The sequence below is a fragment of the Bufo bufo genome, chromosome 4 (assembly GCF_905171765.1).
Source record: "Bufo bufo chromosome 4, aBufBuf1.1, whole genome shotgun sequence".
Taxonomy (NCBI): domain Eukaryota; kingdom Metazoa; phylum Chordata; class Amphibia; order Anura; family Bufonidae; genus Bufo; species Bufo bufo.
The window spans coordinates 280,903,718-280,919,371 of record NC_053392.1 but is presented as its reverse complement, the minus strand read 5'-3'; the positions used below and the strand labels follow the sequence as shown (position 1 = coordinate 280,919,371).

General features: G+C 42.2%; 2 protein-coding genes across 3 annotated transcripts in view; one reads left to right on the top strand and one right to left on the bottom strand.

The window, feature by feature from the left end:
- The window catches only part of B3GAT2 (beta-1,3-glucuronyltransferase 2), a 304,820-nt gene extending 303,390 nt beyond the window's left edge, over nt 1-1,430 (top strand). Inside the window, exon 4 of the mRNA XM_040428639.1 lies at nt 385-1,430. Within this exon, the coding sequence (XP_040284573.1) occupies nt 385-471 (87 nt within the window). The 3' untranslated portion in view covers nt 472-1,430. The remainder of the gene's footprint in view (nt 1-384) is intronic.
- Nucleotides 1,315-15,654, bottom strand: part of SMAP1 (small ArfGAP 1) — a 237,132-nt gene continuing 222,792 nt past the window's right edge. For both annotated transcript variants that reach the window (XM_040428637.1, XM_040428638.1), the window contains one exon: nt 1,315-1,815. In XM_040428637.1, the coding sequence (XP_040284571.1) occupies nt 1,678-1,815 (138 nt within the window). In that variant the 3' untranslated portion in view covers nt 1,315-1,677. The remainder of the gene's footprint in view (nt 1,816-15,654) is intronic.

Genomic DNA, 15,654 nt, shown 5'->3' with positions numbered 1-15,654 from the left:
ATAATACCAGGTCAATCTGTGGAGCAAATTACAAGCTGATCATTCTGGCTCTAACTTAAAATCAGAAAATTGTCAGTTTTTTCTTGATGGTCTTGAGTATGTATAAAGGTGATGGGGCAAAATAAAGTTGTATGTCAACCACTGCATTTTGTAACAGGAACCTATAATAGATAAATAAAGAGCACTGACAAGTCCTCATAAAAAAGGTTCTAGGTGAGATCTCTAATGACCCCTAGGGTAGAGGACCTATTACATAATGCTTCAGAGGAGAAAGTAAACAAGTAAAACATACTCATCCACATAGCTTTATAGAATGGAAGTTTTGTTTCTTTGCAAAAGCAGCATATCACAAGATAATAACTGGTTTGTACAATTTCATTACAGGTTCTTGTGTGGCACACTCGAACAGAAAAGGTCAACCTAGCAAATGAGCCCAAGCGTCTTCAGGATACAATTAAAATTGAGGTATGATCATCAAATGCCATTTTGTAGCGTCCTGGAGAAAGAATTACCCATGGATCCATAGCTGTGGACTTCAAGAGATAATGAAGAAGCTGCCATTCTTCAGCTTACCCTGATGATATGTTGGCCTTTAGGTGAAGCCTCAAGTTACAGAGATACAGAGAAGAATCTCAGAATATTTTGGACTTTTTACCACATGTTTCTTTGTATATGGTTTGCATGTTCCATACCACAGTTTTTTTTCAACTGGATTTTCAGTAATGCTAAGAGGCATCCCAACAGAGTAACCTGAGGGGTGTTGATCTTTGCCCTACCCAAACGAAAGTAAAGCTTCCATAACACAATATATAGAGGATTCCACTTACGGGAGTACAGCACTCAGTTTAGCCATTTTCCATGTCAGTATTAAGTAATATACCCTAGCCCTTTGAGGCTACATGAAATACAAACAATCTGTATGCTTATAGATTAATACATGAAAGGAAACATTTCTTCAATACTAGGCACCTTAAAATGTAAAACCCAATTGACATAATCCTGGATGTACTTGCCCTGAAGAAACTTCTACTGTTCACTTCAAGTCAATGAGGGCTGTAAGGAGGGGAGAGAATGCATGCAATGTATCTTCCATGAAAACCCAGTGGTGTATTACATTGCCTCACAACACATCACAGACCCTCCTGTCCAGGCTTATGTTTCTCTCCGTTATGGTGTTCTTTGTTTAGGACACCATCAACTACATCACAACTATTGATAGATGTACATCCAAAAGAGATACACAAATGATTCCCAATGATACACTTACAATTTGCATGATTAAATATACTTCAATATGACTATAGTTTCTTTGTAAGGATAAGTAAGGAGGTGGCTGAAGGTGACACTGAAAATTTGCAATTACTAACATGATACCCAGTACCCTTAAATAACCCTTTGATATATTTCCTTTAAAACCATTGCACAAAAAACACATTCGTTCAGAAACATTAGTTAAAAATCACAGATTATGGAAAACTGCTGATATGTGAATGTACCTTCTACTCCATAACTATCAAACCCAATTGACTCAAACTGACAAAGGTGAGCAGATAGGCTCATTTTATGGACATTGGGAAGGGAAAGAAGAGTATATACATGTTTAAAACAAGGGGCATGTGTGCATTGAAGCAAGGAATGTCGAGAGGATCCTCTTTATTGTGTGTTTGCTGGCTTTTCTCATTTCCAGAGCTGTGTGCTTAGAGTCTGACCAGCGGCGTTTCCAGACCATCCTGCTCCAACTGTGTTTGCCGGCTGACCAAAAGCCATCACATTGCTTGCACCATTCAGGCTCATCCCACTCATCTGCTGATTCATCTGTGAAGCACAAGAACAAAACACCAAACTTTAACAAAGCACAAGCTATTAGGATGTCTAATGCATGGTAATGCCATTCAATGAAAGATATTGAGCAGTCAACCATAACCCATCTGTATAATATCTGTGTTCTATAGCTATATCCTCCTCACAATGTATGGGAAGGAAGACACATTCAAAAGTCCATTTCATAGCAACTAACAGACCAGACATTATTACTTCGTCCCACCACATGGATGCAAGACTATTATTTAAACGATCAGAAGATTGACTGGGCAGACTGGCAATATTTTTAACAATCTAACTGTAAACCAGTACGAAGTAGAACAATAAGCTTAAAAAAAAAAAAAAAAAAAAAAAAAAAGGGAATAATGGTCCCGTAGAGTTCCTACTAGTCCTACATATGTTTGTCATCTCATTTGCTAAAATAAATTATTCGAAGCACAATCATGTTCTGGTGATACTTTTGGCCTCATCTGCTCCAAAGCTATTTCATTATAAATGTTTTGTGGTACATTCACATGGCAGACATTGACTGTCAATATTCGGTGCATACTCTGCGGCAGAAATTGCCGCAGTTGTTTACTTTAGATGTCACAGTCCTGCTCACAGCTTGGCTCCACTAAATGGAACTAAACCGCAAGTGGACATCCGCCATCGGGTTCAAGTGGTGTCTGTCCAGACACTGTGCCAAGAAGACACGTCTCTTTTTGGCATGGTCGTGGCTTCAAACCAACAGCTGCATGAACTGCAGCAATGCCTCCCAGAGTCTATGCCAACATTCTGGATGCAAGAACTGCCATGTGAAAGGGCTTTTAGGGTGCATTCAATACTGTGTTTTAAGCATACCTTGGGGCCATTCACCTCAGTCAAGTTCATTGGGAGTAATGTAGCACAATATATCTTCGGACCATTTTTTACACCTACAGTACTTTGACGGCTGTGAAAGTGACTATATATGTTGGCATGGCTACAAGGATTTGTAAAATTCTTTAGTGGTTTACCAGGAGTTAAATACTGATAGCCTATCCTTAGGATAGGCTATCAACATCTGATCAGTGGGGATTTTACTCCTGGCACCCCCCACTGATCAGCTCACTGAAGAGACAGTGGTGCTCCGGTAAGTGCTGCAGCCTCCTCACAGCATATCAAGTACATAATTGTAGATTGTAAGCCATTGCGGTCCTCTCCTTCTGTACCATTTTTTTTACTTGTCTTGTTCATGCTTATTGTACTTGTTTATTATGTATGTGTACCCCTTTTCATATGCAAAGCGCCATGGAATGAATAGCGTAATAATAATAATAGTACATTGTATGGTAGCTGTGATTGGTAATGCAGCCCAGGCCCATTCACTTGAATGGGACGGAGCTGCATATAAGCCATGTGACCAATGAACTTGACTACACTGACCTAGGAAGAGGGCGTTACACTCACCACAACACTGCGGTCTTTTCAAACAACTGATCGCCAGGGATATCCAGAGTCGGATCTTTACCATCAGATATTGATGACCTATCCTGAGGATAGCCCATCAATATTAAGCTACTGGAAAACTCAGTTAAAATAATTAAAGATGTGCATCATAACTGGTACAAAAAATGAAATATGCCATATGGTGGAGTAAGGAAGAGGGAAGTGCTTAAAATGTCACCAAATACAATATACACTATTGCCATTTTGAGAAATTAGAAAACAATAATTACTCTTACCGGTAAATGTTTTTCTTGAAACCCATGATTGCACCCATGAGACTAGGACCTCCCATCCAGGACAGGAAACCTGAAGAAAAAATGGTTCACACCCCCACCACACCTCAGTGATTCTAATAAACAGACCTCCGGAGGTGTGCCAAGCACCAAGAAAAAGAAGGTTGAAAACAGAAACCAACACACAAAGTGGCAAAGAGGAGAACCAATCTGGTAAGTTATATCCTTCTAATATCTTCTGCAGCTACTGTATGTATATATATGTACATATACATACATATATGGATTTTTTTTTTGGGGGTGCCGACATGGGTTTCAAGAAAAATAATTACCGGTAAGAGTAATTATTGTTTTCCCCTCACCCATGACGGCACCCATGCGAGAATAAACTATAGGATAAAGAATTTAATGGAAGGGAAGGGGGGCGGGGGGGGGGAGGGGACTACAGCTTGTAGCACTTTTCTCCTAAAGGGTGCATCTGATTCAAGATGTAGTCTGTAATGTTTAAAAAAGGTATAGGGAGAGCTCCAAGTAGCAGCTCTGCATATCTGGGCCAGAGACGCATCCGCTTTCTCCGCCCAAGAGAGAAAGGGGGAGTTAGGCTAAGGGAAGAATAAGCCAGAGAAATATAATTCTTAACCCATCTAGCTATAACACTAGTAGAGGCTTTACAACCTCTAGCTTTACCCCAAAACTGAATAAGGAGATTCTCGTCTATTCTCCAAGATGATGTGGAGTCTAGGTAAAAGAATTAAACCCCTTTTGACGTCAAGGCAATGGAATTTTTCTTACAACAGACTAGTTGGATTTGGACAGAAGGAGGGTAGAATCACATCCTGACTTCTCTGAGAATCTGAAAGCCTGAATTTCTGAAACCCGCCTAGCAGATGTTATAGCTAAAAGGAAGGCCATTTTGAAAGTAAACATTTTGACAGTTAACTGTTCAAATGGCTTTTGAGATGGGGCCGAAAGGACAGTATTTAAATCCCAGGGGGGAGACAAGGGTCTTAAAGAAGGGTGCATTCTTGATGCTGCCGACAAGAATCTTTTAATCCATGGATGATCTGCTAATCTGGAATCAAAGAAATAACTCTAAGCAGCTACCTGGACTTTTAATGTAGATGCTTTAAGATTTTTGTCTAGCCCTGCTTGGTATTTCGGGAGACTTACAGGGGTCTGGGCTATGTACAGTCGTGGCCAAAAGTTTTGAGAATTAGATAAATATTGGAAATTGGTAAAGTTGCTGCTTAAGTTTTTATAATAGCAATTTGCATATACTCCAGAATGTTATGAAGAGTGATCAGATGAATTGCATAGTCCTTCTTTGCAATGAAAATTAACTTAATCCCCAAAAAAACTTTCCACTGCATTTCATTGCTGTCATTAAAGGACCTGCTGAGACCATTTCAGTAATCGTCTTGTTAACTCAGGTGAGAATGTTGACGAGCACAAGGCTGGAGATCATTATGTCAGGCTGATTGGGTTAAAATGGCAGACTTGACACGTTAAAAGGAGGGTGATGCTTGAAATCATTGTTCTTCCATTGTTAACCATGGTGACCTGCAAAGAAACGCGTGCAGCCATCATTGCGTTGCATAAAAATGGCTTCACAGGCAAGGATATTGTGGCTACTAAGATTGCACGTCAATCAACAATTTATAGGATCATCAAGAACTTCAAGGAAAGAGGTTCAATTCTTGTTAAGAAGGCTTCAGCTCATCCAAGAAAGTCCAGCAAGCGCCAGGATCGTCTCCTAAAGAGGATTCAGCTGCGGGATCAGAGTGCCACCAGTGCAGAGCTTGCTCAGGAATGTCAGCAGGCAGGTGTGAGCTCATCTGCACGCACAGTGAGGCGAAGACTTTTGGAAGATGGCCTGGTGTCAAGAAGGCCAGCAAAGAAGCCACTTCTCTCAAAAAAACCCATCAGGGACAGATTGATCTTCTGCAGAAAGTATGGTGAATGGACTGCTGAGGTCTGGGGCAAAGTCATATTCTCCGATGAAGCCTCTTTCCGATTGTTTGGGGCATCTGGAAAAAGGCTTGTCCGGAGAATAAAAGATGAGCGCTGCCATCAGTCCTGTGTCATGCCAACAGTAAAGCATCCTGAGACCATTCATGTGTGGGGTTGCTTCTCATCCAAGGGAGTGGGCTCACTCACAATTTTGCCAAAAAACACAGCCATGAATAAAGAATGGTACCAAAACACGCTCCAACAGCAACTTCTCCCAACAATCCAACAACAGTTTGGTGAAGAACAATGCATTTTCCAGCATGATGGAGCACCGTGCCATAAGGCAAAAGTGATAACTAAGTGGCTCGGGGACCAAAACGTTGACATTTTGGGTCCATGGCCTGGAAACTCCCCAGATCTTAATCCCATTGAGAACTTGTGGTCAATCCTCAAGAGGCGGGTGGACAAACAAAAACCCACTAATTCTGACAAACTCCAAGAAGTGATTATGAAAGAATGGGTTGCTATCAGTCAGGAATTGGCCCAGAAGTTGATTGAGAGCATGCCCAGTCGAATTGCAGAGGTCCTAAAAAAGAAGGGCCAACACTGCAAATACTGACACTTTGCATAAATGTCATGTAATTGTCGATAAAAGCCTTTGAAACGTAGGAAGTGCGTGTAATTATATTTCACTACTTCACAGAAACAACTGAAACAAAGATGTAAAAGCAGTTTAGCAGCAAACTTTGTGAAAACTAATATTTGTGTCATTCTCAAAACTTTTGGCCACGCCTGTACTAAGGCGGCTGAAAAAAACCATTCCAAACTTTGTTATATCTTATTGAGGTAACCACCTTCCTACTCTTCAGCACAGTGGAGACTACATTGGCGGATAATCCTGTTCTAGACCAAACTTCCCTTTCAAAATCCACACCGAAAGATGGAGAATTTCTGGGTTGGGATGGACTAGCGGACGCTGGTAAAGGAGATACTCCTTCAATAAAAAGAGTCCACGGAGGCTCTACTGCCATCCTTAGCAGACTGGAGTACCAGGACCTCTTTGGCCACATTGGAGCTATCAGGATAACCGAGGCCCCCTCTCTTTCTATTTTCTTCAATACCTGGGGAATAAGGCAAAATGGAGGGAAGGCATACCCTAATTCCTGGCTCCAGTCTATTGCTAACAGGCTGTCCAAATAGTTGAGCGAGAAGAACCTCTCTACTATTCTGTTGGCTCTTGAGGCAAAAAGGGTCCACTGTGGGAAGACCATACTTCTGGACTATTTGCAAAAAAAATTCTTTGTTTAGACACCATTACCCTTGTTTAAAGGGGACTCGACTTAGGAAGTCTGCTATGACGTTCTCCTTCCCCTTCAGATGCACTGCCGACATAAAAAGCCTTCTACCCTCCACTATATAAAAGATTTTCTGACGAAGTAAAAGGGAAGGGACTCTAGTTCCCCCTTGACGGTTTATGTAGGCCACTGTCGTAGAATTGTCGGAATAAAAGACAATCTTGCTGTGTTTTACCTCTGGAATAGCCAACTTCAGTGCCATCTCTACTGCCTTTAACTCTTTGAAATTGGAGGATGCTTTTCTCGTGTTCAAGTCCCATCTCCCCTGCCAGCACCTGTTCTGGGAGTGGGCCTCCCAACCCCAAGGGCTGGCGTCTGTGGTAATTATAGCTGGGTCCAGAAACGTCCATGGAACCCCTGCGGATAGATTCTCCAGAATTGTCCACCACAACAGGGAGAGTCTGGTCTTTGAAGAAAGGTGGAAACTCTGATCCAAGGAATAAGGGGAGCCATTCCATGATTTTAGAATGTTTGCCTGAAGCTCTCTGGAGCAGATCCATGCATAAGGTACTGCTGGAATTGCTGTCATCTCCCGAGTGCCACCATTGCTTCCCTGAAAGTACACTGGTAAGAAAGGAAGACTGACCATACTTGCTCCCTGATCGACTTCTTCCTTGGAAGCGGAAGAAAACTTCTTTGCAGACGGGAGTCCAGCTGAATTCCTAAGAAAATGCTAACCTGAAAAGGAAAATCGGGTATGATTTTTTTTTTGTTTGAAAAATCTAGGATGGAAAATAAAGTGGAGCAGAGGAATTTTATATCCTTTTTTAGTTTCTCTTTTGACTGAGAGACTATTAGAAAATCGTCCAGATAGGGCACTAGTCTAATTCCAGACAGTTATACAAAGGCCGCTACTTCTGCTACTACTTTGGTAAAGACTCTGGGAGCCTGAGAAACCCCAAAGGGCAGTGCTCTGTATTGGAGATGCAGTATATCTCCCCTGACCCAGACTGCTGTTCTTAAAAACTTTTGGGAGGAAGCATGGATTGGAACATGGTAATATGCATCTTCCAGATCCAAGCTTGCCATCCAGCAATCCTGGAAGAGGAGATCCACAGTTGATTTTATCGTCTCCATAGAAAAGATTTTGTAGACCAGAGATTTGTTAAATTTTTGTAGGTTTAAAAATCATTTTAAATGTTCCATTTGTTTTTTTTTTTTACCAAAAATAGACGGGAATAAAACCCTTTGCCCATCTCTGTTTCGGGAACCGGACAAACAACTCCTTTGTCCAAGAGGGAGAAAACTTCTAATTCTAAAGTGTTTCTTCTTTCCGGATTTTTGGGACACGATGTCTGGGCAAAAAAATCTGCTGGATGAGAAAGGAATTCCAGCCGGAATTACACTTAGGATCCATTTGTTCCAAGAAATGGACCTCCAGGCTGGGAGAAACTGAGATAGTCTTCCCCCCACCTGACATCTGGCATCATGTTTGTCCTTTGGTCTATTGTCCTGGGGCTTGAACAAAAAAAAAAAAAAGATCTTTTAGGAAAATTTTCCCTGTCTCTCCTGTCACTCTGCCTACCCCTTCTTTTAAAACTGGCCTGGGATTTACAAAAAAAGGATGTTTTCTGAGAACCGGGAAACCCCTCTTTTTATCTGAGGCCCTCTCTAGGATGTCCTCAAGCGAGGAATCAAACAGCCTAGAGAACCATCACATGGAAGAGAGCAGAGTCTAACTTGGACCCTGGACCCCACTTCCACGATTTAAGCCAGATAACCCATCTGGCAGCTGCTCTGGCAGAAAAATGGATTGCATCAGTAGAAGCATAAGGCAGGAAATCTGCAGCTATAGCAAAAGTAGGGAGGGAAGATAGTAATTATTCTGTAGGTACTGTCTCCTTAATATGAACCTCCTGTTGATCTAACCAAAGCCTTAAGGAAACCCAAGAGGCGGCAATGGCCGGCCTAAGACTTGTTGAAGCAGACTCCCAAGCTCATCTAAGATAAATGTATGCCTTTTTATCTAGAGGATCTCCTAAGCAACCTAAATCATCGAAAGGTATAGCCGATTTTTTGGGCTATTTTAGCTACCGGGGAATCTACCGTGGTCGCTCTGTCCCAGACGCCCGCTACCGAATCCTCAAAAGGATATTTTCTTTTTACAGAATTAGGAGAGAAAAATTTTCTATCAGGATTTTTCCATTCTTTTCTGATAAGGGCTTCCATATTTTTATAATAGCTGTTTTACATCCTCTAATTGCATGGTGGCTTTAACGGCTTTAAGTAAAGGCTCAGTATCTTCCGGTGGAAAAGGTGCCCTCCCCGCTAAATACTCATCTGAAGAGAAGAAATCATCTGTAAGGCCTGGCCGGATTCTCTATCCTCATCCTCCCAAGAAAAATCCAAATCAGAGTCCTTATTATAGGTGGATCTTTCAGGAGACCTTGGGCGACTTTGACCGAGTGCTTTAATAGAAGATTTAACTTCTCACCGTACCAAGGCCTTAATATTTTTTTAGATAAGCTGTGAGACTCTTCCATAACCAGCTTATCTATACAAGCTTGGCATAGTGGTTTAATATAAGAGGCTGCTAATGCTACTCTACATCCTCCACATTCTTTATGTTTAGTCTTTCCGGATGATTTCTTTGGTGTTTTTGCTACCTATAACAAAGCAAAAATAAACACCCAAAATTAATTAGGAGAGGATAAATCTCACCCATAGTAGAGTCAAACTTCCTCGCTCCTCAGGACGAATACCGGGCTTGTGGGCCTCGAGGGCTCCATGGGGTCGGCGCGCCCTGCATCACCTGGTTCCGACATGCTGGTGGAAACAGAGATCCTGCACAGCACTGTGTGCTACAAGGCTGGCTGCCTTCTCCTGCTGCCGATTTGTAAAGCGCGCCTTGGCTCCTTTTAACCCCTAGGCCCAAAAATGCCTAATCCAATGAGTGAGAATGCCCACACCCCTTCCAACCCGGCGCCCAGAGATGACATCAATGAGCCGGAAGGGGCCATCCTGGCGCGCATGCTCAGAACGCAGGAGAAGCGCGCGCTGCCATCTTGGAAGCGGGATGCCGGGCATCCCGTTGCAATAGACCGGGAGCCGCCTGAACACTGCCACAGCGGCTCCCCACAGAGGCTTGGGAGGAGAAGAGGAGTAGGCTCAGGCAGCAGCTCCCCAAGGAGACCGCCACCGCCAGGGATAGGTCTCTTTACGGTATAGAAAAAACAATAAAGACCAGAGGTGGCCAATTGGTAAAAAGTGGAAAACAGTATCCACCCAATAGAACCAAAAGGACACCCGTAAATGTGACTCGGTACTAGCTCCCGAGCGAAACAAGCGAAAAAACTAAGAAACGGAGCTCATAGTACCGTGGATGAACAGGGGTTGCATGCACGACAGGATGAACAGGGGTTGCATGCAAGTGCAGCATAACCAAATAGGGGCAAACCCCAATAGTAGCCAGGTATCAAATAACCTGAATCTAATGCCATAAAGGTAAAAAAAGGGGCAGACACTCACCAGAAAGGACCGTGTGCTATATCACCCAGGGGTAGCGCCATCCTGGGTGATATAGCACACGTCCTTTCTGGTGAGTCTCTGACCCTTTTTTTTTTACTTATACGGCATTAGATTCAGGTTATTTGATACCTGTCTACTATTGGGGTCTGCCCCTATTTGGTTTATGCTGCACTTGCATGCAACCCCTGTTCATCCTGCCGTGTAGGTATCTTTCTGATTGTTGACTCAACCGATATCTATGATCTATTCTTGGTCAATGGCTGGTCACTGTACCATTTATAACCTATTTCATTGATCATCATGTTTTACATTTGACACGTGTGCTATCCCAGGGTGGCGCTCTTTTTTCTGCTTCCTTTCACTTTTTAACGGCATATTATTTATCGCTTTATATTTTAATCATGTCATAATAAAATTATATATTTTTATACCCTTTACGGTATAGTAGACCTGGACCTCCTCAGCCTCCCGAGGCGAGAGCCAAAATCACAGCAGGAGCCAGAGCTCCTCAGGTACCTCCTATCCGGAGGACAGGAAACCTGAACTGAGTTGTGGTGGGGGTGTGAACCATTTTATCTCTTCAGGTTTCCTGTCCTGGATGGATGGTCCTAGTCGCATGGGTGCCATCATGGGTGAGGGGAAACAAATTGATCCATTTATGCAAACTTATAGGTATTAATGTAAAAAAATTTGTTGAGCACATATTCAACAAAGACAACTACCTGGGGATCCTATCACAATATATCAACTAAGTAGACCAACATGAAATGTATTCTTTAGCTCAAATACCGTAGACATTTGAGAAGCTTTACAATTTGACATATCTAAGAGGTTATTGAATATGACTGGGTCACAAATGAAATGCTACAGTTTTATAGTATAGTATGTTTTATAAAGTGCAACCAAGTGCAAGCTAATGCATAGAAACATAGAATGTGTCGGCAGATAAGAACCATTTGGCCCATCTAGTCTGCCCAATAGCTTACTAACACTGATCCTGTGTGATAATGTAGAATTAATGACTAATCATATTTCTGCTGTTATACTGAATAGCAGAGGAACTCGTATCAATGACCATATAATATAGGTGGCAATGACACATCATATAAACATATGGCCTCCACTGACAATGTGCTTAACTCTCCTCTAAGCAATTGGCTAGTGGTTGGTCAGTTAGCAAAGTCTTATGAATGCAAGACTGATTTGTTCCATCTTGGGCTGAACCACCTCAAGCTGTGCATCAAAGCCTTAATTATTGATGAACTACTCCAGTCAGCAATCATCAACCCAAAGCTCAGAAGTGCCAAAACTCCGCAGATCTCCAGTGTCTACGGGCTTGTCGTAACTTCTAGTATGAGAGAACGTACTAGCTAATGGATTACAATACATGTACCAGGAGAACAAAGTGTACAGCAAAAAAGCATGAAGAAAGGCAACTCAAGTGTCTAGATACAGTATATATACACACTGAAGACATAATGTTAAGAATATTAGCAGGATGTACTGGCTTTTCAATTATTTTTAGACATGCAAGACGATAAGAACCTGTGATGTGGGTTGCTAGCCTTTTTGCAGGACTCTGTTTAGCCTTGTGATCTTGGGGGAAAATGAAGTGTAAGTACTCTGCGGGGTATACTTAGGCTTGGGCAGCCTATTCGATCTCTGTATGGGACTGACCAAAAGCCTGCTAATCTTCACGATGCACTACACGTAACCATATGACTGCCATCTTCTAGAAGCGTTATTTTCATGCAATCAGAATATTGAGCAGCCACCCTCTCCTCAATGGTGACACTGGTCTGCATCCTGCTCGGAAGAAGTTGTATTTTAACCTTTTTTCAGAGACATTAGAAATTTGATCATATTGCCCGTGATTTTCCATAAAAGGTAAAAACCCACAGATAACATGCTTTGCATCTAGTTTTATATGGAGGACTTCTAACACAGATTCTTTATAGAATGTTCTGGTCCATATCACAGTGCAGGAACACACAGAATGCCTATCGGTTCATAATAAAGACCCATAAAAAGACTATGTACTGCTGTGCAGGGACTGGCCATGTGCATGAACCCCAGGAAAGAGAGAATCATCTATAACCACATTCCCCATCCATCCATCCACTTCTGATATCAGCTTTGTGAACCAGTGAAATATATGCAGTTGTACTAACATTTTTATGGGCCAGCTGAGCAGGCAATTATTGGGAATGAGCTATCTATTCCCGATAGTCGCCTGCTCTTCAAAGCATTTAAATACAGCAATCACCTCCGCAGGATGGGGACGAGTGATCGCTACTGCCCCAAGCAGATTCTGTGTTTCTGGGCAACAGATCCCTGTTTACACAGCATGATCTGCCCAGAAATTAAAGAGGCATTTGCTTATTCATCTGGGGATTGGCGGTACCTTTAACTGGACTGATTATTGGGAAGGATTGTTTATACAACCATTTGTTCCTGACAATCATCCTTTGTACAAAGAGCTTTGGGTCATAATGTAGTATGGGTGCATTATTATATGATAAACTCCATTTCACTGGCAGAAACAGCCGCTTTGTCTAGGAGAAAGATTATCAGGGAAATTTTTATGCAATGCTGGTCCCATAAAGGATAGAAAGGCCTAAACTGACTCCAAACACTATTACCAGATGAATATTACATTCAATGTGGTCGCTTAATCAAACAGGGCTGTTATCTCTGCAACTAAGCAATTTTACACAAGCCAGATAAGTACTCCAAATGGGCCATTTTTAACATGCTTTTCTTTTCAGTAGAAATCAGACAATTTTCCTTTAACAGTGCTGAGGTTAATGACAATACAATTTCCCGTCTTTGTGATAAACCGCACTTAAAGGCTTCTATCATTGATAATGTGAGCCAAGAACTGTTTCATTTAGATCACAAGGGGCAGATATTTCCCTTGCTCGAAATTAATTTTAGTGAAATGATAAGACAAAAAAACATGGCAACTCAGATAAAAGCCTGTGTCAATATACGCTTTATCCAAAAGGGAATTAGCAAAGCGTTCATACTAATGACTGCGCAGTCACAAGGTCACTGCATTGCTTCAGTCAGGCAAGATCCCAAGTGCTGCCTAGTGACATAAATCAAACCAAAAGGATTAGACCAAAAAGACTATTCTGCTTGAATTAAATTGATTTTTAACATCTGCATTTTATCTATAATACAATAAAACATTAGGGGCTACTTACGACAGATTTATGCGTAAACAAAGTAGCAAGACCTAATCTTGCGATTTCTTAACCCCTTAAGGACCTAGGACGTACCGGTACGCCCTATTTCCCGAGTCCTTAAGGACCCAGGACGTACCGGTACGTCCTGACTTAAAATCTGTATTCCGGCGCCCCAGGGGTTAATTGGAACGGGATTTCGGCTGAAATCATTCAGCCGGCATCCCGTAACAATGCAGGGGGGGGTCATTTGACCCCCCCGTATCGGCGATCGCAGCAAACCGCAGGTCAATTCAGACCTGCGGTTTGCTGCGCTTTTTGCAGTTTCTGATCGCCGCGGTCCCTGACCGCGGGGATCAGAAACTTTAGAGTGGCTAAAATCATTATTTTTCACCCCCCCTGCACCCCTGCACGATTTTATGCCGGAGGGTGGTGCGGGGGGGGTGTCGCATGCGGTGGGGGCGGTGCGGGAGGCGGGCGGTGCGGCAGGCGGGATCGCGATCCCCCGCCCGCCTCCCCATGAACGATCGTTGGCTTCTAGTGGGTATACCAGGGTGCCAGCACATTGCTGGCACCCTGGTATAAACGGCTGACATCTGTGAAGATGTCAGCCGTTTAACCCTTTCCATACCGCGGTCCGTACGGACCGCTGTATGGAAAAAGTTAACTGTCATCGGTCAGGGAGCTCCCTCCCTCTCCATCGGGGGGCTGCTGTGGCTTTGCAGCCCCCCGATGGAGAGGGAGAGAGCCCCCAGAGAGCCCCCCTCAGCCCCGTCCTTACCCTTCCCCGTCTGCGAAGTTCTGAGCAGACGGGGAGGGTTCCCATGGCAACAGGACGCCTGCTCAGGCGTCCTGCTGTCCATGGTGCTGAACAGATCTATGCTAAAAGCACAGATCTGTTCAGTGTAAGTAAAATACAGTACAGAACCATATATATTGTTCTGTACTGTATTATACAGACACCAGACCCACTGGATCTTCAAGAACCAAGTGGGTCTGGGTCACAAAAATGTAAAAAAAAGTGAAAAAAGTTAAGATAAAAAAAAAAACATTTATCACTGAATAAAAATTAAAAAAATAAAATAAACTACACATATTAGGTATCGCCGCGTCCGTAACGACCTGATCTATAAAATGGTCATGTTACTTTCCCCGCACGGTGAACGCCATAAAAATAAAAAAATAAAAACTATGAGAAAATTGAAATTTTGCCCACCTTACTTCCCAAAAAAAGTAATAAAAGTGATCAAAAAAGTCGCATGTACGCCAAAATAGTACCAATCAAACCGTCATCTCATCCCGCAAAAAATGAGACCCTACTCAAGATAATCGCCCAAAAGCTGAAAAAACTATGGCTCTTAGACTATGGAGACACTAAAACATGATTTTTTTTTTTTTCAAAAATGAACTCATTCTGTAAAACTTGCATAAATAAAAAAAAGTATACATATTAGGTATCGCCGCGTCCGTATCGACCGGCTCTATAAAAATATCACATGACCTAACCCCTCAGATGACCACCGTAAAAAAATAAAAATAAAAACAGTGTAAAAAAAGCCATTTTTTGCCATCTTACGTCACAAAAAGTGTAATAGCAAGCGATCAAAAAATCATATGCACCCCAAAATAGTGCCAATCAAACCGTCATCTCATCCCGCAAAAAATGAGACCCTACTCAAGATAATCGCCCAAAAACTGAAAAAACTATGGCTCTTAGAATATGGAGACACTAAAACATTTTTTTGGTTTTAAAAATGAAGTTATTGTATAAAACTTACATAAATAAAAAAAAATGTATACATATTAGGTATCGCCGCGTCCGCGACAACCTGCTCTATAAAAATACCACATAATCTAACCTGTCAGATGAATGTTGTAAATAACAAAAAAAAAAAACGTGCCAAAAAAGCTATTTCTTGTTACCTTGCTGCACAAAAAGTGTAATATAGAGCAACCAAAAATCATATGTACCCTAAACTAGTACCAACAAAACTGCCACCCTATCCCGTAGTTTCTAAAATGGGGTCACTTTTTTGGAGTTTCTACTCTAGGGGTGCATCAGGGGGGCTTCAAATGGGACATGGTGTCAAAAAAAACAGTCCAGCAAAACCTGCCTTCCAAAAACCGTATGGAATTCCTTTCCTTCTGCGCCCTGCCGTGTGCCCGTAC